At 42.0% G+C, this 20,897-nt stretch overlaps 1 protein-coding gene across 1 annotated transcript in view; it reads right to left on the bottom strand.

The window, feature by feature from the left end:
- The window catches only part of SMS (spermine synthase), a 42,943-nt gene extending 22,277 nt beyond the window's left edge, over positions 1–20,666 (bottom strand). The window contains exons 1-2 of the mRNA XM_068179880.1: positions 20,506–20,666; positions 6,813–6,933 (exon numbers count right to left, since the gene is read on the bottom strand). Of these exons, the coding sequence (XP_068035981.1) occupies positions 6,813–6,933; positions 20,506–20,557 (173 nt within the window). The 5' untranslated portion in view covers positions 20,558–20,666. The remainder of the gene's footprint in view (positions 1–6,812; positions 6,934–20,505) is intronic.
- Positions 20,667–20,897: the final 231 nt, after the last annotated feature.

A 20,897-nucleotide genomic window follows, 5' to 3' on the forward strand; every position in this document is an offset into this window, starting at 1 on the left:
CAATAAGCTTCCTGGAGCAAATCACAGCTTTGACTAGCAAAGAAATTGCAGCAGCAAACTCACTGATGAATACAGATGCAAAGTCAACAAAACTCTCACTGTATATTTACTACAGAAACATTTAAAGACCAAGGAGCAAGGCTTTGCCATGCTAAGTACATTAGGTGAACTGAGAATATCCAAGAACTTGCAATTAAAGAAAACAAGAGCTAAGAGCAGTGGGGAAGGACACAAGGAAACAGTGTAGCAGAGGCAATATCCTTCCCATTCGAGGGAGGAGAAGACAAAAAGAAACAGGCTGCAAAGGAAGTGGAGGAGAAAAACATATACTGGGAAAAAAGCAGAAGAGGGGATGAGAACAAGAATGGCTGAACAAAGAAAGCAGGGTGTTCAGGGATAGAAATGCACTAGTACAACCTGAAACCTCAGATAAAGCTGTATCATTCTCTGAATGCTCCATTCTCTGCCTGTCTCCTCTTATCACCCCACTCAGCCCCAAAGGAAAACACAAACCAACTCTTGTTATGACAAAGTTTACATGACCTTTCATCTCCCCACCACTCCCACCTTTTTTTGTCTCTTCCAGAGCTCCCTTTGCAAACTGTCAGCCTCAACAGGAATACTACCTCCCTCATGGTGCTGGGACCTTCAGCCTCCAGCTGCAGTCAGAGATAAAAACCTGTGTTATCTGAAGATAACTTCTAGTATCTGTAAAACAATCAAATTATGAAACTGACTGAAGCAATTATGAAACTGAGGCAATTCAAGAATAAAAACACCTTGCTGGCTTAGGAACAGCAGTGATCTGCAGCTCTCATGTGTTACTACTATCACCCAGTCAGAGTTTGGGTCTGGGCAGTCTGTCTTTCCTCGAGACTCTGCAGACAGGTCCTGCCCCCAGGAAGAAAAGGCGTTTCTATTTACACCCAGAGCACACAGACTCACCTCCTTGGAGCAGCCCTCCCTCCATCCCAGAGCTTCCCCACTAGATGTCCTCTGACACAGGTTTTTGGTTAGAGATCACAAAAGCCTACCAGGATTCTGTTCTTGTAAGGGTTTGGGTTTTTTAAAGGAAAGACAAAAGAGCAGAACTTGGAAGTACTGGTCACTCCAGCAGGTTTTGGACAGGACCATTCATAGAGAAAAGGGTGAAGTCCATAGGCCCTCAGAGCTGTGGCACTACAGACAGAAATATGTATAAGCAGTTCAGGAGACAGCTCTGTAATTTGATTCTGTGAAAACTGGCACAGTGTCAGAAATATTTTCACTGTTAGAAAAAATTTTTATCAGTTTACTTCCATATTCTGGGAGTTGCTGTTGGCACAAATGAGCAACAGATTGACTGCCCTGTGACTTGAGTTCTCTTTTAAATTAATTTCCTGCAAGAATCACACAGCTGTTGGAAGATTTGACAGCTGACATCTTCACTTCCCCTGTGACTCGATGAGAGCCTCAGCAAGGGATGTTCCAGCCCCTGATCTGAGGTGGGAGGCAAGAGAGGCAGAGGAGAGTTGCTCTGGAAGTACAGCCACAAGACTTCAGATTTTTAAGTGATATGACCGCATTAGAATACAAAGACAACAGCCTGCAGAACCATCCATTTCATCCAGTTGCCACCTCTAGCAGAATAGAAAGGTCCTGACACCTGGAGCAAGGGGGAAGAGATGAAAGGCAGGCAGCAGGCTGTGTAATGGGACAAAATTTCAAGTTCCAACAGGTTCCAAGTTTCAGGCTGATAGTCTCAGCTAGTGTATGGTAAAAAAAATTAAAACTTGAATGAAATTCAAAATGCTCAACAATAATACAGGTCCAGGTTGGTTATATCTTGGCTATAAATTATCCAGATGAAAACAGACACCTAAAATAAGCTAAAATACCCAAAAAGATTTAAGCACACAGCCAACAGTACAAGTGAATCCAAAAAAGTGAACAGTCCAGTATTAAGTAGTGTTAATGCAGTAGTGGTAGGCCAAAGCTGGACTCACAAAAATTTACTAGCTTCAGTCAGCAGACAGCAAAGGCTATGCTGGTTTTTCTCACTTTACATTTTTCTGCTTGGCAGAACATATATATGAATGCAGGTTTTTATCAGCAGCTGCTCTTTTAATATGTGGAAGAGGGTTTTTTGAAACAATGAGAATAGTTTCCATTTTTTTATCTATGAATATACAGGAAAGATTACTTTAGAATCCATGAGGGGAAAAATAAAGTTTGCTGCAAAATTAGCACCTCCTGTCTCATCTTTTCTGAAAAATATAACACCTGTTAAAAAAAAAAAAGCCACCTGCCATACTTTTGGTGTGTGCTTGCATGTAATTTCACAAAAGTAGCAAGAGGAAAAAAAAGCTCAGTGAGGAGGTATCCTCTTCCTTTCCATCTGGCAAGGAAATCTGCATCTGAAAAGCAGCCCTCACTGTAAGAATGCTCCACTTGCTGCTGCACCTGCATATCTGTCACATTCTCCAAGGCAGTGCTCAAACTTTTTGTGCTTGCATGCAAACAGGTGTCAGCTATAGACACAATTCTATTGAGTATTGCATCTTAGCACCTGAACATAAGAAAACATCAGATGTCAACAAATAATTCCAAACTGCACAAATCAAAAAGTAACTGCTGGAAACAGGACTAGGAAGCAAAGATCAAAATATTCTAACCCAAAATGTACCATCCTACCTTAGTTACTGGTACTGCAGAGTACAATGAAACACTACAATCCACATACCCAAGAAAGGATTTCCCAAACCACCACACCCAGAAAATAAAGCTAGATAGAAAGATAGGTACCTACAAACGCCTCTTTACCCAAAGCTTTTATCTGCTGACTAACTTTGAATCACTATAAAAGAGAATAGTTCAAGTATTTAAAAAACAGCTTGCCACTAAAAGCATCACCTGTCAAACTACTCAGAGAGGAAATAAAAATTTGCTTATCCTAGGAAAACGTGACATTTTTGAAAATGGCATGAGATTGCTTCATTAAAACATACTCTTTTTTAAAGTTCTTCACCTTAATTACAAAGTACTTGAGGGACCTTAAGGAGCTAGGCAATCACATTTCTTCATTATACCATTAGTCCAGTTCTGTTTTTACAGAATAAGAAAATCAAACCAATGAAAGCTACCATGGTAGCTGTTGCTGATTCCTACCAACTGCTTCCTATTCTTCAGCCCATTTTTACACTCTGGGTCACTCCATAGGCAACTACAACATTTTAGCCTGAAACAGCTGAGGAATGTTCATCCTGCTCCTTTAAAATGTGCTGTCTAGCATACAGAGTAGTTAGCAAAGGACTAACAAAGAGAAAAAAGAAGTAAACACTCCCCTCTCCCTTCACAGTGTTAACATATTCGTCAGCATCTCTGTAATATACAAACCAAATTCAACTGGCTAAAGCTTTCACTGCTGTGAACAGTGAAGTCAAATGCAGTAGGATGAGAACTTCTCTAAACATGAATTCAGACACCAAAGTTAAAAAAGGATGTGTCCTATAGTGGAGGACAAAACTTTTCTAAAAGACACTCTTCTACTGTAGAAACAATGATTCAAGTTTCAGGTTTTGGGGGGTTTTGAACAACTTCAAGGTAGAACATGAGGAACATGACAAAAGGAGGAGCACAGATGCACAAGGAAAAAAACTCATAGCTCTATGCAGTATAATAAAAGGCTACTTGCTCACAAGCAGTAATGAGATTAAAACAAAGTATTAGTTGAGAAGATAGCAATTTATAAATTTTAGCTTCATGGATTTTTCTCCTTAACTTAGATGTAACAACACTTCTCAATCTGTTGAAATATACTAGGCAGTATGACTCTGTACTAAGTCACATATACATTAAATAAGGTAAAAACTTCACATGTTTTAAACCTAACTTAATTGTTTAGTCCAAGATAGTGACATTTCAGTAAAAGCATGCTGCTTAATGTGACCCTACAGACCACTCTAGAAGCAATGTAAAAACACACAGCTCAGAAAAACAAGACTGCTTGAGACTCAAAACTCAAGTGACAGTCCTCCACTCTGGCTACTGCTCCCCAGGCAGTGTTTGGGAAAGGGGGCTGGCAAAGCAGAGAGGAATGCATCCATCCCCACCACTTCAGAGAAGAACTTGAGTGGCTCAAGTGAGCCATTCCCTGCCCCAATCCAGAGCCTTGTGCCGACAACCCCATTAGTAAATATCTTCAGCTGAACCTCCCTCAATTAGTTTTTTTGTCAGAACAAATCACAAAGTAAATGGACCAGATAGAGTTGCCACATACGACTTTTGCTTGCTTAGCTTTGCACAAAAGCGAACAGGGACCTGTTGCTTTGGTAATGACAACAGGAAAGCAGGTCTTAATCCCCAAATCAGCTCCAATTCGTTCAACCAGCACAGCCTTCCATGGAGCTGTTCCCATGGTGGCTTTGTCAGACTGCTTTGTCACAGCAGGGCCCACAATTCCACAGACTGCAGCATGGGGCACCCTGCAGGCTATGGGGGTTATCTCAGCAAACTTTGGAGTACAGACACTGTTTAGCAACATATTACTATCCCATCTCAAATATTTTTCCAGGGGTTAGTACCCAGCTTGTTACACCAACTGCACATCTGTCTTGCAATGGCTCAGTCACCTTTGGCTGGCTAAAAACACGTTTGTGTGCACATGCTCACAAAACCCTTACTCACAGCCCCCACTCCAACTCTCCTTCTAGGGAACTTGTGACAAGTTGTAGCCAGCCATCCTTACAAGAGCTGCTCATAACATACCTAAATCACAATTCTTTTTTCCAAGTTTTACTACAAGCTGCTGCTGGAAATAAAGTACACTCACTGTTTTGCATGGAAAGAAGAGAAAAAGTCTGCATGCCCTGGCTACTTTCTTCCTAGTTGTGTCAGGTAATATTTTTATGCTAGCTAAAATGTATGATATTTTAGGGTACTAAGATAAAGTGCAGACAAACTTGCTGATATTAAAACAGAACTAGGAAGTTCTGTTTTCACTATTTAGTCAGTTGAAATCCATATGCTTATCAGTTCACTTAAAACTTGTGAAATATGTTTATTTTGCAAGGATTTTTAACTGTCAAGTCTGTTGGGTTTTATTAGTTTACAACCTCATTTGTTTAACTTGACTGAAACTACATCAAACAAATACAAACTACACTAGCAGAAATATACTGTTTAGGGCTACCTTGAAAAATTCAGGCTTGTTGTATAACCAGAGGAAACAAAACTGCTGAGGTCCCAAAACTCACAGAAAGTTCCCCTACACACAGGTTCAGCTGACAGTGTAACAAGAGCAATCGAGTCAGCTATTTTAAAATTTAGGTTTTTATAAGAACCTTTCTCAGAAATGCTTCCAGGTGCCAGTTCACTTATCTCCTGGAAAAGTTATAAAACAAAACAGTGTTTTCTAGGAAGTTCCTGGAACACATCAAAAGACAGTCAATTTAACTCTGAAACTGTTACTTTAGAAGAGGCTATCATCTTAAGGGGAATAATCAAATGAATTTGCAAAGAGAAAATCCGATTTGAGAATTCACATCTCAAATCCCTCTAACACTCAAAGAAATGCAGGAAAGCAACATGAGGCCATGTAATCAAGTATACCCAACCTTTTAATCTTCTACCTACTTTTCACTTTTAGGTATTATCTTTTAATTCTTCAGAGTTGGTAGAACCTTGATATTATCTTTTTAGGAGAATTACATGAAAGCTTAACTCAACAGAGAGGAAGGACAGAACCAGAGTAGAAAATTACCAACTTTGCTATCTGTTCACCGACTCAGAGACTAAAGGTTACCAGAACTGCAATGTTGATCAAGTTATTCAGGAAGAATATAAAAGCACATGTAGTTAAGACAAATAAACAAAGCTGTACAAAAGAAAGACACAAACAGGTTTTTCTAGACACATCCAGTATAAAAACCAAGTAATTTTGAGCAGAAAAAGCCAGTGCCACATTTGAAATGCCAACTGAAATGTAATAAAAAATTCATAGAGCACAACTGAGAATGATAAACATAGAACTACTAGTATCTACTTACTTGTTACCTTAGTTTGTGTCCCAAAAACCCCCCACAAAAAATCCCAATTAAACAAACAAGCAAACAGAAACAAACCACCAAACAAAACAAATCCAAACAGCAAAAAACCAGAAAACAGGCAACCCCAAAGCAGCAACTGCCACAATTATGACAAGAAAAGGTAACTGAATAACAATAAAGAAATTCAGTGCAATAAAACCATGGTCGTTACTTATAAATAGACCAGATTAATGAATACCATAATGAACTAACTGTGAAGCAGCATCAGAAAATCAAGTGAATGTAGTTTTGTTTATCAGTTTGTCCCAGCAGACTTAGCTTTTGTGTCACTAATGACACCAACCACCCTTATCATTCTGTTAATTACCTCAGAAGCTGCTTGAGAATTTGAAGCATATAACAGCATGTAAATACTGACAGACACAAAGTTGTCATTGTTCACATGCCAAGGTTAGACTCCAAAATGTTTAGACATATTTAATGGTCAGAAAATCACAAATACATTGAACTGACTTGAGCTTTCCTGCATCTGGAAGGACTAGTGCTGAGACCAAGGCACCATGCTATAGTACAGACCAGACTGACCAGCTCAACCTTCTGATATCCAAACTGCAAGATGACATAGTCCAGATTAGAAACAATATTCTGCTTTATCACAGCTACTTCACACACAAGGCTCATAAAAGGATAGCTTGCCCTGTGAACACTACAGGAGGTCCAACAGAGGGAGAAATAAATACTTTAAGGAAGGACAGCGGAGACACAATTAAAAGAAAATCTACTCACCTGCCATTTTTTTTGATGTAGGTTACTAAATAACCATGGTCTTCCCAGTTATGAACTGTTTCTGTCATTCCCTGCTCCTGAAAAATGGGCTGTAGAGCTTTAAGAACGGCATTACAATCAGCTGCAAGATTAAGAGAGGAAAAAAAAATAATCAGTGAGGATTTTCCACTCAAGTTACTTCTGCCTTTTTTTAGGGGCTGGAAAGTTTTTCCTGGAAGCCTGGAATAATATTTCTTTAAGTACCATTTCAATACTCTTTCATGTATCTTTTCTGCCCATCCTCATCTACCCAGAGATATTTCTCAGTGCATGGGTATCCAAACAACTTTAAATCAGTTTCACACCTGAGCAGAAAAGGTTATCTACTACGGATGTAATCAGAGTATTTTTATTATGGCTACTATTGATCATATACTATATCACAATCCACACAAGTCTTTCTTATAATTTCTTACACAATTTCTTCTATCTTGCACATAATTTCTTACAAAATCACTTAAAATGCAAACAGCAACCCCCCAAAAAACCACAGCACTGACAAGAAGCCTCAAGAAATGTTAAGCTGTAATACTGCATAACTACAAAGGCATTGAAGACTAACCTATCCACTCTACCCCTACACAAACATCCTTTTTAATAAGATCCAGGCCAGAGCAAGTCCCCAGTTGAAATCTCCATGATATTATGGAAAAGATCTCTCAGAAGAGCACACAAAAACTCACTTGGAAATAACTGACATTACTCTGGTACAACTAGCTTCAAAAGCAAGCTGATAATTTGCCCATACAGGTATTTCTTCAGTCAGAACATGCTAAGTTCAGAAGTCTCAAGTTTGTTGTACAGTTTTGTGGGGGTTTTGTTACCCACAGCATAGCTTTAATGGACAAATTTAGTTTCTTCAAATAAGTGTCTCAAAAGCAAGTTGCAAGCTTTGCCCATTTATTTTGGAGTTGACAAGGTGAATCAGTGGAGGATATTCTTAAAATTGCACTTAGCAGAACACAAACAAAACTGGAAAGACTATCACACCAGTGTCAGTGAGGAGACCTAACAAAACATTAATCTACAGGCTGTCCCTGGAAGACAAGTAACATCACTTCCACCTCACAAAACACAGAACTAAGCCACTATGGTCATGCAATATGGCATCAGTACAACCAGGATTTAGTATCTCCACCAGAGAAATCACCTGACACTGACATGGTATGGAGGCAGAGTTTACAACCAAATGTTTCAGCATAGACACGATCTTCCCCACTGTGACTTTCTTAGAGTTATTCCCAAGGTACTTACTTTGTTTTATCCCTGCTACCAAAATGCACATACATTGAAAGTAAAGGTAGCAGATATAATCAGCAATAGTTTCCAGAAAAAAAAATGGACTTGTACGAGCTAAAAAGAAGTGAAAAAATATCCATATCAAATAAATCAAAGTTCCTCAATCAATCATCTCTATCCAACTCCACAGCAGACTAAGCTAAAAATGTGATTGCTTGAAACTTATGTTTGCCCATCCATAAACCCTAGACTTGAATTACCCCTGAATGTTTCAACCAGACAGACTGAAGTAATTGACAGTATTTACTTCAAAGAAATCAAGACCAAGCCAATTCCCCAGTAGCCAAGGATATTTAATAAAAGTTGGAAGGTTTTGCTTATCGCTTATTCTATCTGATCTCGATGCATGTTCTGAGATAGATTTATTTTTCACCTTCTAAATCTCACTCATTAACTCCATGTTGCAAACTAAAGGCAAATAGAACTGACAAAACTAAATTCTGCTAGACCACAGTGAATCATTTAACTGCTGGTTAAATAATCTTAGTCAGGAGCACCACTGTTGAAACACCACAGTCCACTACCACCATGAAACTTCTTCCTTCCCCTACCTTTCTGTAGAAATACGCATCATCTGCACCAGTAAGATTTTAGACTTCCTATCCAGTGTCAGGTTCTACCACAGCACAGGCAATAAGGCTCAGAGTACACAGCTTGTCTGCCCAGTAACCATGGTTACAATAGTAATAAGCAGGCCAGCAATCAAACCAACATGTTTTTCAGACATCAAAAAAATAGATAAATGGGGCCATAACTATGAGCCACAGTTCTTAAACAGGTTCTAATCTCTGCCTTGCACTGGCAAGGGAACTTTGCAAGGCTCACTCTGAACTTGCAGCTCCTGGCAGGCATCAGCCGTTTTTGGAGAAGGCAAGAGCAGCTGCTCCAATGCCAGTACATTCACAAAGAATTTTTGTCACTTCAGACATGCCGTCCCCACTTCTTCAGTAGCATTTGCTTCCTTGCCCAACTCCTTTACCTTCTCCATCTTTTTCACAACAAATGCCTACTTTCACCATTTACTTCTTAAGCCACAAAAACATTAAGAACTCTGTTTACTAATGCATGCCACACCCTCCAAGGGTCAAGAGTAAAATGACATGAGTCCCAAATTGAACCACTGTCCAAGCAACCCCCAAACCACTTCACTTCTGCAAGACAGCAGCAAGATGGTAAACAGACTGAAAGAACTGAAGTACTCATACCACATTTAGCCTGTTTTCAACAGCCTTAACGAATCCTGCTAGGTGCATCTTGGCAGACACTGCAGGACAAATCATCACTGATATTTTTCTGCTCCATGAACATATTAACCCCTCACATACAGCTCATCACTCAGCCACAGAGTTCTTTGCTAAGAAAACAGGCACAAGCTTGATTAAGCTCTCCCTATTATGCTATTAACTTTAGGAAATTAAAACAACATGCTCTTTCACCAGGTATCCTTTTAGTTATACCACACAAGATTTGCCTTGGAGGGCTAATTAATTCTCCCAAGTTGGAGATTCCCTTATAAAATGTTTGAGGCCTAAGTGGTTGCTTGAAGACATCAGGATGATGTCTCAGGATGTCGCACCCAAATCCACTTGTCACCACCTCACTCCAATCTCAGATATGCTCTTATCAAGCATTGATAAGCAAATAGGACAATGGTGATTAAAACAGGAACACCTTTAAATCTACATCTAAATGTTTATTCAAGTTGTCATTACTTTTTTTGGTTATTCAGGAACAAAAGAAACAAACTCTGGATACCAAGTATAAAATACTGGTTTAGGCATTTGATAATTATTTGCCAGAAGTAATGAAAAATGCCCAGAGTTTCAACTTTAGAGAACAGGAACAAAACCCACTATGTATAGGATTTGAAATACATATATTTTTCAGGAGAGTTAATGCTCAGTTTAGCCAGAATGTCTTTGAACCCCAGCATGCCTGAAGAGAAGACTTGCAGCAGTTGCAGATGTTCCTCTGAATTTGAGCAGCCAAGCAGTCAGTAACTGACAGTAATCTGTGAACAGGAGAGTAAAGTCCAGAGTCGCTGTAACCATCAAGTCTGGCCTCATGCACAACACTGGCTAGTTCCACCCTGATACTTGAGCTCCGTGCTGGAGTCATCTGCTATTGACCTAGACTATCTCTAAAAATTTTCTGGATTAAAACTTCATGCCCTACAATTAACAAAATTTCAGTAAACTATGGAAACAGATTAATTCTCATTTGAAAATATTCACCCAATTTACAACTTTAAATTTTTCTTACCCTGATTTTCAATCATTTCTTCTAACAGTTGAGAATATAGCATAACCAAAACAATAAAACACATCAAAGCATTTATATATGATTCTGCAACTGAAGAATTTTGCCTTGGCAGCTAGATATTCAGTAGAGAAAGGTGAAGAAAACAAATCAAACTAAGTGTTTCATAAAGAATACATTAAAAAGTTAGCATACATTAGGAATCAAGATGCAGAATAAGCTAATGGTAGATAGCAACCTGATCTGCCGGCATATTGTTTCAGTTCAGAGCTGTTTAGGTTGTTTCAGCATAATAAATCCTTGTGTTTTACAAGTCTGATATTCTTGCACACAGGCACTCTACCTATCAACTTAAATTCTTCAAAATTCTTACAGGAAAAGGAAATAATACAGAGACAGAGTGGGAGGGCACCACATACAGGTGATGAAGGGAACACACCGGACAGAAGAGATTCATTTCTAGGCAGCTGAGGTCCAGGGACAGTTCAGGAAGAGGAGCAGCAAGGGGTGCCTCCAACTGCTACAGCTGCACACCTGACTGCTCTGGCACTGAACTCACCACAGTCACAGTCACCACAGCTGAGGTCCAGGGACAGTTCAGGAAGAGGAGCAGCAAGGGGTGCCTCCAACTGCTACAGCTGCACACCTGACTGCTCTGGCACTGAACTCACCACAGTCAAACTGGTGGCCCCCTCCACCAGCACCTCTTACTGGAAATAGTGTCCTCAGGCTCACAGGTGTACAGGGAATCTCTCACTCACAGACTGATCCAAGGCATTTTTCCAATGCCAATATTAATGCCAGTATCTCAGTCTTAACCATCAAAAAACCGCAGAATTAGGAGGCGTGCAGCAGAAATTGTTCATAAACTTTAAAATTCCAGAGCCAAGGAGAAGCTACAGGCTCCCATCTATTTTCCATGTCCTAGTTTTTTTAGCACTTGAGAAAATAGAAATAAAAACAAAACAAAACAAAAAAACTAAAAGTCACAACAGTTTATGGAATGTCAACAGCTGCCGCCTCCTCCTCCTAGGTCCCCCTCTCCATTGTATGTGACCAGGTAAAGCAGTACATAATAATTTGCAGATAACTTGTTATCACTTAGTCATCAACTCCTGCATGGCAATCTTTTCCTTAGAACTAGAAAACTTGAGAATTGTAATTCTTTTGTGCTAGTTAAAAGGATCTACCTGCAAGGAAAATGAGTGAGCAGAGCACACTGGTGTTTGAAACAGACTATCTAGAGTTTTCACAGCAATACTGCAGGCTCAACTAAAGTCAGAATGCCAACAGTTGCCTAAGCTGAGTCTTGTCCTCCCAACAAGAAAATAACCCCACACCTCACAAGAATGAAAGCACACCCTCCAAGCACACTCCGAGACTCCTGTTTTCAGAACTGCCCAGAACAAAGCAGGTAGCTTTTTCCTGTCATGTTAACAGATACAAATGAATAACAACTGGCTTTAGCAACATACATCTTCTGGGTATTAAGTTTCAAAGTCTCCCACCAGAACACACACACAGGAAAAATCCTCTGTTTTGTCCTTGACAGCTCTGCAAAAGAAGAAAACACCAGGAAGCAGAAAATTATACTAAAATTACTCCTTTCAATCAATTTGCACCCATGAGAACCATCCTCATTATGTTGACTTAGACACAAAAGTCAATAAATCATGTATGGCATGAGGCTTAAGGGGGCAGCAGGTAGAAATAGTCATCTACTACTCATTCATCCATGAGAAAACAGATCACGTTTCCGTGATCATGTATTACACAAGGTTAGAAGCAGAAGGCTGCTTTTTCCAAAGGTTTCCACAGAACATCTCCCCCACTCCTATTTTTAAGGATTTCCAGCTATACATAGTGAACATGGGCAAATGCAGCTACACTGGGTCACATCAGCAAGTGCATGAACTTACTGGCACTTCCATGTGATCACCAGAGCCAACAGGAGTCACTCTGTGCATCCAAGGGTCCTTTAGGAAACTGGGGGTAAAACAAGCTCGATCAGAACGAGCTCTCAAAGCATGAACAATACCCAGCTACAAAAAGGAGAATTCAACACTCTCTCCTCCCCTGTACTACCATCACCTTTGTATTAGCTCCCTAATCACTTTCAAGGGAGAATTTCACAGAAGATCTCAAGTTTTCAGCAAATATAGGTCTATGAGATCCATCCACTTCCATAATGGAATAAATACACTAAAAATAAGTTATTCCTTCACCCTTCCTCTACTTAATTTGCTGTATTAGGGCTATCAAAAATTTAATTTACTGCACAAATATAGGGTGCCTCTGCTTGTGGGTTCATCAATATCTGAAGGCTCACTTTCAATGATTCCTGCAGAACAATGTATTATGGAAAATTTAAAGGAGTCCACCACAGAGACCTGTGAGAGGGGTTTTCCCTTATTAGCTTTTGGCAAAATTTAAGAAGACCATCATGTCTAGAAGCACATTAGGGACCATATTTTCAATCACTAGTAGAGTCTCCCCCATTCACTCTGACAAATTATTTCTTTCTCTATTTTTAATTAAATATATGCTTTAAAAGTATTTTCCTATACCTGGCATCTAATTGCAGTTAGTAATGATATGACAGCCTACTACAGTTAACTTTTTAAATGCCCATCTTCTGGAAATGTGCACAAGAGATCACAAAGCAATTCTCTGGTAACTAAAAAAAAAAAAAAAAAACCCAAGACAACACAGGCCTCCATTTGAGTCTTAGCATCAACAAATGTAGTTTCAATGCCTTAACAAACTTAATTTGTCTCCCAGTAACACACAACTCAAGTCCACCAACTGGCATACAAAGACTGTTCACATTTTAAACCTTAGCATCTGTTGAAATAGCTGTAGCCCTTCCACACAAGAAAGCTGCAGAGAAGAAAACACCCTTGGTAACAGAACTTCAGCATGTCCAAATAATATCAGCTCTTCTGGTCACATCTTTCAAGCCACTTTCATCACCTGACCATCTTCTAGATAAATATTAAGCACAGTACTTGTCCTATATACTTTCCTCTCCTTTCAAGGATTTTGATATTTAAGAGGCATGGTCAGGGAAATGTATCTGAAATGTGAAGTACTGATGTGTCAAAAGCAGTCTTCATTTCCAGCAAGAATTTGCTCAACAGCCTCAAACCGGAGCCTCACAAAAAACATCTCCCACACTGTTAGCCTTCACCTTTGCAGGTGACAGTTCCTTCATGTCTCAGCAAGCAGCCATTGAGAACTTGACATCATGCTGGAGAATCAGATAATTATATTTTCAGGGTTCCAGTCATAAAGCATTTGAATCTTCAAAACTAGAAACCAACAAAAGCAGGCAATGAGTTCATAGCAGTCATTAGTGCTAAAAATGGAAAGCTATTAATACCTGTATTAACACCTCCTGACAAGCCCCACTTGCGCTCTGACACTCAGCAGGCCAGCTCTTGGTCTAGGCCTGCCAGAACTAGACCATGGAGACCTGCAGGGCTCAGCTCATAACAGCCCAGACAAAGGCACAGGCTGAGCCCACACCACTCACAGAGGCTGCTAAGGAAACACAACCAAAACAGACCCATTCCTGAACTGCAGTTGCAAACATACCTTTAGCTAAAGTTGATAACATAGTTGCAAGCTCCAGAGACATCTGAGTCTTGTTTAAGCCTTATTTACATGGTCTTCACATACAGATCATAGCTAAGGAGTCAGCAAATTTTGTTCACCTACCATAAATCAATAAGATAAGGAGATAAGCCTGTCATCTGCATGTTATCATTGCAATCAGATGTTTCAGCACTTCAGACAATCCAGTGCTTGACAGAACCAGTCAAATTTAGCTATAAGGATCAGAGATACCATTCCCTCACAAGAAGTTCAAATATACTTAACATGTTTTTTACAGCTAACTGCAGCCAGCTCCAGCCACAAAAGCAAAATCTATCTCACAGGAAAAAACAAAGCCTTAGCATCTCTAGTACATCAGGCAGCAAAAGCACCCACCAAAGAACATCAAATTAGAAGTAACTCTCTCTATAGGTAAGTGCTCAAATCTGTCACTGATGAGTTTTATATATATAACCATAGGCTTAGACTAATACTGAACTTGACATCTTCTTCCTCCTTCATACACAAGACTGACTTATTTGAGAAAGAAACCACAAGTTTTCAAGAAAAATATCAAGTCTTCAATGCCAGTCATCTCTTTCTGCATTGTCTGCTATTTCCAGGCTTAGTATGGGATGAACAATGATTCAACATCTAGAACTGTTGATTATCTGCTAAATAAACCAAACCAGCACCAGTTCCAAATTTTCTTTATTACAGCAAGACACAGATCAAAACACAAGCAACTGAACTCATGCAGTGTTTACCCAGGTAGAAGTAAGGGCAGAGATTTCAGAGACAGTAGCAAGAAAGCGCCAATACAGCACTCCCCAACCCCCACCCCACAGTATGTAGTTCTCCTTAACACTCCTCTTCCCAGCAGATTACCCTTTCAGAAAATCATTTTCTTAATTAGTTCTTAAAGTAAGGAAACTCAACAAAAAAGCTTTTAAAAGGTGTAAAACTCAAAATCTTCAAGTCTTCTCCCCTTCGAAAGTTTAGATCAACACAGCCAAAAATAAGCACATAAAACTTTTAGTACTGCTCCATGAAGAACATTAAGACTTCCAATCCAAACAAAAACAAGAATGAAAATATTATTTTAACTGCATTCAGTTCAAATATTTAACAATTTGATAGCCCAAGTAAAACCTTCAATACTGAAAGAATATTTAGGAGGGTAACTCAGAACACCTGGTGGTTAAGATTTTTTCCCCCCCTGCAGTGCCAGAATTGAGCAGTGGACCCAACCCTGCAGACAGGAAGCAAGCCACTGACAGAGAATGCTCAGCCTACAAAAGGTCATTCCCTTCATTCTAGCTCATTGAAAATATTAATTTGAGGAAAATCAGATCATGTGCACACACACATTCACTTAAAATTTTTCTTAAACTTAAGCACTGCCCTACCTCTCGAACCACAGCATTCCCAGAGCGTGTAATTCACCCAAAAGCCTCCCAAGCTTTTGTTTTAGTAACTGTGCCAGCACAGGTAACCACTGCTCTCCTCCACCAGCTCACTCATCTGTGCCCAGGCCCTGAGTATTACAGGCACACCTGTTTGTGCCACTGTACCATGCACTATTTATCATCCCCCAAGCAATAATCCCAAACAGCCAACATGGAGACAGTTCAAAGTGATTTCCAACTTATCTGCCTTTCAAAACAACTTTCCGAAGCAAAGAACCCAAATCTCACAAGAGTCTTCATATTATCTCTCCTCCCACTGTCAGGGAACCTGAAGAACATCCATCAGTTCAATACTCAATAACCAAGAAAACTAAGCTTTGTTGACACATTTATGCATGGATGGAAAAACTCCCATGTGCAAGCAGATTTACAACACACAGCAAATCTAAAATCAACTCTGTACAGGTATTGGGCATCAAATATGTATACACTTTCATAATGAAGTCCTCAAACTAAGTAACTTGAGGAGTCTCAAATTCATCTCTTCTGACTAACAAAAAGACCACAACTAAAGCTTTCTATGCCCCAATTAAAGAAGACCAGCAAGCTGTGTCCATTTTTATAAATGTTAAAATAGTCTTCTTGTATTTTAGTATAGGGAACACTCTGCTGCTTGCCTGCTAAAGCTGTCTGTTTATCTCCAGGGTCACAGATTAGTAAAATACTTCTGTTCAAAGGGCTGAGCTCTTGAGTTGCTAATTTAACCAGCTCTTGAGAAGACCATTACTGAAACTCAGACTGTTCTATCCAGCTATCCAAATATCCACCCTGCTTATGTTTTTAACTGACTACTCCTAAAAAACTAATGAGGTGCCTAATTAGAGGAAATAGTTACAAGGACAGGCAAAAGAGCCTTTTTTTTAATAGTACACAGATTTTTGTAGTACACAAAAAAAGACAAGGACAGCACACAGGCAAAAGGGTCTTTTTTTAATAGTGTATATAGATTTTTGTAGTACACAAAAGAATTTATTGAAAAGTTTGAAAAAACTGGCAGCTTTTAGCAGAAGTACATGGCTTTAATCATCTCATGCAACCCTATTCCCAAGGCAATACCGTGTTCCCCCATCTCAAACCAACATGAGAGGACCTGTTTTCTCAAACTCCCCAGACCCGTGTTTTTATCGACATTGCTGCCATTTCCAACAACCTTATGGAAGCAATAACTGCAAACACTAAGAAATAGCTATGGAAGTTAGCAGTCTCACGATTCTTGTTGAGTACATTTGAGTACTGAAGAATGTACATGACAAGCTCCACAGTCCAATACTCCAAGACAACTGGACTGCCTGAAGAAACTAGGGCTGTTATTGAAAGGGTTTGTAACATGCCAAGGCATTCAGCCAGTGAGAACAACCCATCAGAATCTACACCATTCTGCATAAGCAGTTGCTAACAGCTGCACATGACAAAATCCCATCTTCCTCATGCAGAGCTATATCCTGTGGATCTTTTCCCTGCCAGCAACAAAGGCAGCCTGCATCCTTTACTCACAGAGAACCTCAGAAGACTGAGGATGAAGACAAGAGATACATACTAGAGAACAAAGTGATAAACAGATCCCAGAGAACTATTATCATCAGTCTTTATAGTCTTCTTCAGTCTTGATGGTAGACAATTATTACAGTGATATCTTTGGATAGCTGCTATGTTAAAAGTGAACAGTGAGGAACATATACAGATTATTTCAATTGTGTATAATAACTCCGACCAAGCAGATTCTTTTAAAAAACCCCACCATTACCATGTACAGTTATTGCAAGATGCATTGCAATGAAACAAACTATTGTACAGCCTTCCTACAAAGTACAGATGCAATTATCTGGACTTCTGAAAAACCTTTGACATGATCCCCCACAACATCCTTCTCTCTAAATTGGTGAGAGCTGGACTCAGTGAGTGAACTGTTTGGTGCGTAAGTAAGTCATTGGACAGTCACAGCCAGAGGGTTGTGCTCAGTGGCTCAGAGTTCCAATGGACATCAGTAACAAGAAGTACCCCTCAGAGGTCCATATGGCACCAGTTATTTAGTATGCTCATTAATGACAGACAAAGAGATCAGTTACAGATGGCACCAAGCAGACTGGTATGGTTGCCACACCTGAAGAATGGGAGGGCATCTAAATGGATCTGGACAAGCTTGAGAAGTGGCACATGGCAATCTCATGAGGTTTAACAAGGCCAAGTGCAAGGGGCTGCACCAAGGTCTGGGCAACTCCTTGTATCAATAACATCTGGGGATGAACAGATCAAGAGTAGCCCTGCCTAGAAGGACTTGGGGGTGCTGGTGGGTGAGAGGCCAGACATGACCTGGCAACAGGCATTTGCTGCCCAAAAAAACAACAGCGTCCCGAGAGTCCAAAGCACTGAGGGCAGCAGGGTGAGAAAGAGAATTCTGCCCCTCTGCTTTGGTGAGATCCCACCTGCAGTGCTGCCTCCAGCTCTGGGGTCCCAGTACAGGAGGGACATGGACCTGTTCAAGTCCAGAGATGATCAAGTTTAAGATATTCAGAGAGACAGAGAATCTCCTCTACAAGGAAAGGCTGAGAGAACTGGGATTGTTCAGTATGGAAAACATATAGCTTTGAGGTGACCTAATCACAGCTTTCCAGTACCTGAAGGGAATTCAAAGCTGAAGAGAAACTTTTGAAAAAAAGCCTGGAGTGACAAGGGAAAACGGCTTCAAACTGAAAGAGAATAGGGTTCAGTTCTTTACTGTGAGGGTGGTGAAGCATTGGGATTGACTGCCCAGCGGAGCTGTGGATACCACATCCCTGAAAGTGTCCAAGGCCCGGCTGGATATGGTTCAGTGGAAATTGACCTAACCCAAGGTGTAGCTGCCCATGGCAGAGAACTTGCAAATAGATAAGGTCCCTTATCTATGTAGATAAGGTAACTTAAGGTCCCTTTTAACCCATCCATAATAAGCTGGCAATTTATGTTAATATAACACCTATACAAAAATGCACATTTGTCAAAAACAATGACACAACTAATGTTTTGAGGAACAAGGAGTGTGCATTTACCAAGTTTACAGATTCTGCCTTCTCCAGAAGGAAAGATGGAATGGCTTTAGCTCAGACCTAGAAAAAATATGTTATCCTCACAAGATCTGAAGGTCCAAAATCAAACATTTAATTTTCCTAAATGCCATTTCTTGGCATTCCAGACCATTCAGAAGTCTAGTTGTCCACCTAATTTGGAGAAAAAAAAAACTCAATTAGTTGACAATTTATGATTAAGCTATAAGGTTTAACCCCTGTAACATAAAATACACATGCACATTCACCAACTTTTTCTATTTAGATGACTTTTTGTGCTTTGGACCATAAACACTAGATAAGAAGAAAAACTCCACATAAGAAGTACAAACCAACTACTGAGCTGTTAGAGCTGAAAGAAAGTTCATGTCTCACTGAAAAAGTCTGTTTTGCTGAGAAAACGTAAGACAGGAAAAATGCTTCTTCCTTCCTTTGATCTACACAGCAACACTTCTACAGTGGGTCCATCAACTCATCCCCATTTAGGTACATCCATCTTGGTCAGAGAATGATGCAAACATTGCCCTCAAAAGTAAAGGCAAGTAGAAAAGGCTACCTAAAAATCAAAGCAATTGTTAAGATCCTTACCACCTTCTCTAATGAACAGCATTGCTTTTTATATCATAGAGGAGCTAACATAGTTATGGGTTATTTTCAATACACCTACTTTATCCCTGGCAATTTTCATCCTTCTGCAGAAACCATCATTGTTTTAACTCTTGAACCTATGATAGTCCAGAGAACTACAGAGACAAAGAAGCCGCTGTGGGGGCTGGCTGGTTTCTATGAAACTAGTTTTTACACTAGTCTAGCTTATCAATTATGTTTATACTACATTAGTCAATCACAAGATGCAAGGAAAATAGCAGGACTATCTCATTTGCCATTAGGTCACCATTACAGTGGCTAACCCGCCCTGAAAAAAACTCAGTGTAAAAGGGAAACTGAAAGGTTTTGGCTGTGAAAACCACAGTACACTACCCAAAAGCACACTCTTTGGGAACAACTGCAGTAACACCTTCCCCTTCCTTCTCCCGGATCTCCGAAGTGCACATGCAGCAATGCCACAAAGGGCACAGCTCGCACCAAAGCCCCCGTGGTCAGGAATCTCTTTCTCAAACCAAGCTTTTAAAAGATTTCGTCTGCAGATGCAGGGAACTGCTTTCACACCAAACTGGGAAGGAGAAAGGGGCTCGACACAGGAGGCCAGGCTGGCCCAGGGGCCAGGCCACACGGAGCCCGCGGCCTGGCTCAGCACTCAGCGAGGCGCTTTGGCGCCCACGGCAGCTTCCCCCTTCCCCCATCAAACCTTTCCACCCGGCTCGGCCGCCGGGAAACGTGGTTGTCGCCGCAGCTCCCGGCGCGAACGTGCCCCCTGCAGATAGCCGCGGAGCCAGGCCCTGCCACAGCCAGGCGCTCCAGCGCTCACCGCGTCCTGCACCAGGTTCGAGCAGCACCGCAGTGACACCGCACTCCGCACTCCGCGCCCGCGCCTCGCTCGGCGGCAGCCGCCAGCCCGGCTCGTCGCACCCGCCTCCAGCGCGGTGCAGCCGCAGAGCCAGGGCGGCCTCGGGGGTGCCCCGGCCCGGCCGCTCGCCAACAGCCAGGCTCTCCTTCCCTTCCCCCGGCCCTGCAGCTCGGCGCCTCCCGCCCGCCCCCGTGGGGAAAGCGCGCCCTGGGGCGCCCGGGGCCGCCGCGGGGAACCCGCACGTCCACCCCGGTCCTGCCCAGCCCCGCTGGTGCCCCCCGAGCGAGGCAGCCCCCGCCGCGGCGGGCTCTGGGCAGGAGGCCGCAGCGGGCCGCTCGCCTGCCCAGGGACAGAGGCGGGCACCGGAGACAAACACGGCCCGCCGGGAACGCAGGGGAAAGCGCCGGAGGGGGGAGGCGGCGCCCGCGCGGGCCTCATCCTCGGCGGCCCCGGCGAGACACCGAACGGGGCGGGTGGGGTGGGGAAGGTGCGCGCCCCCCGCCGTCTTCTAGCCCGGTTACCTGTGGCGCCGAGCAGGAAGTCCAGGGTGCTGTGCCGCGCTGCTGCTGCCATAGTGAGGTAGAGCCCTGTGCCATGCCTGGAGCGGCGGCGGCGGCGCGGCCCGAGCGGCGGAGCGGCCCTATATGTGCGGGGGCTGCGGCGGCGCCGGGGGCGGAGCGCGGCGGGCGGGGCCGGGGCGGGCCGGGGAAGCGGCGGGCCCAGGGACCCGCTCGGCGTGGCCGGAGAGAGAGCCCTTGGGAGTGCGGCTCACCGGCCGAAATCCCGCTCCCTGAAATCCCGTAATGGGGTCCTGGCGCTGAGGCCACGGAGCGGCCCGAGCGGCAGCGGCAGTGCGGCTGCTGTGTGTCACCTGCTGCCCGCCCTGGGCACGGAGGGGGCCCGCTGTCCCTCC

Source organism: Anomalospiza imberbis, chromosome 2 (assembly GCF_031753505.1).
Source record: "Anomalospiza imberbis isolate Cuckoo-Finch-1a 21T00152 chromosome 2, ASM3175350v1, whole genome shotgun sequence".
Taxonomy (NCBI): domain Eukaryota; kingdom Metazoa; phylum Chordata; class Aves; order Passeriformes; family Viduidae; genus Anomalospiza; species Anomalospiza imberbis.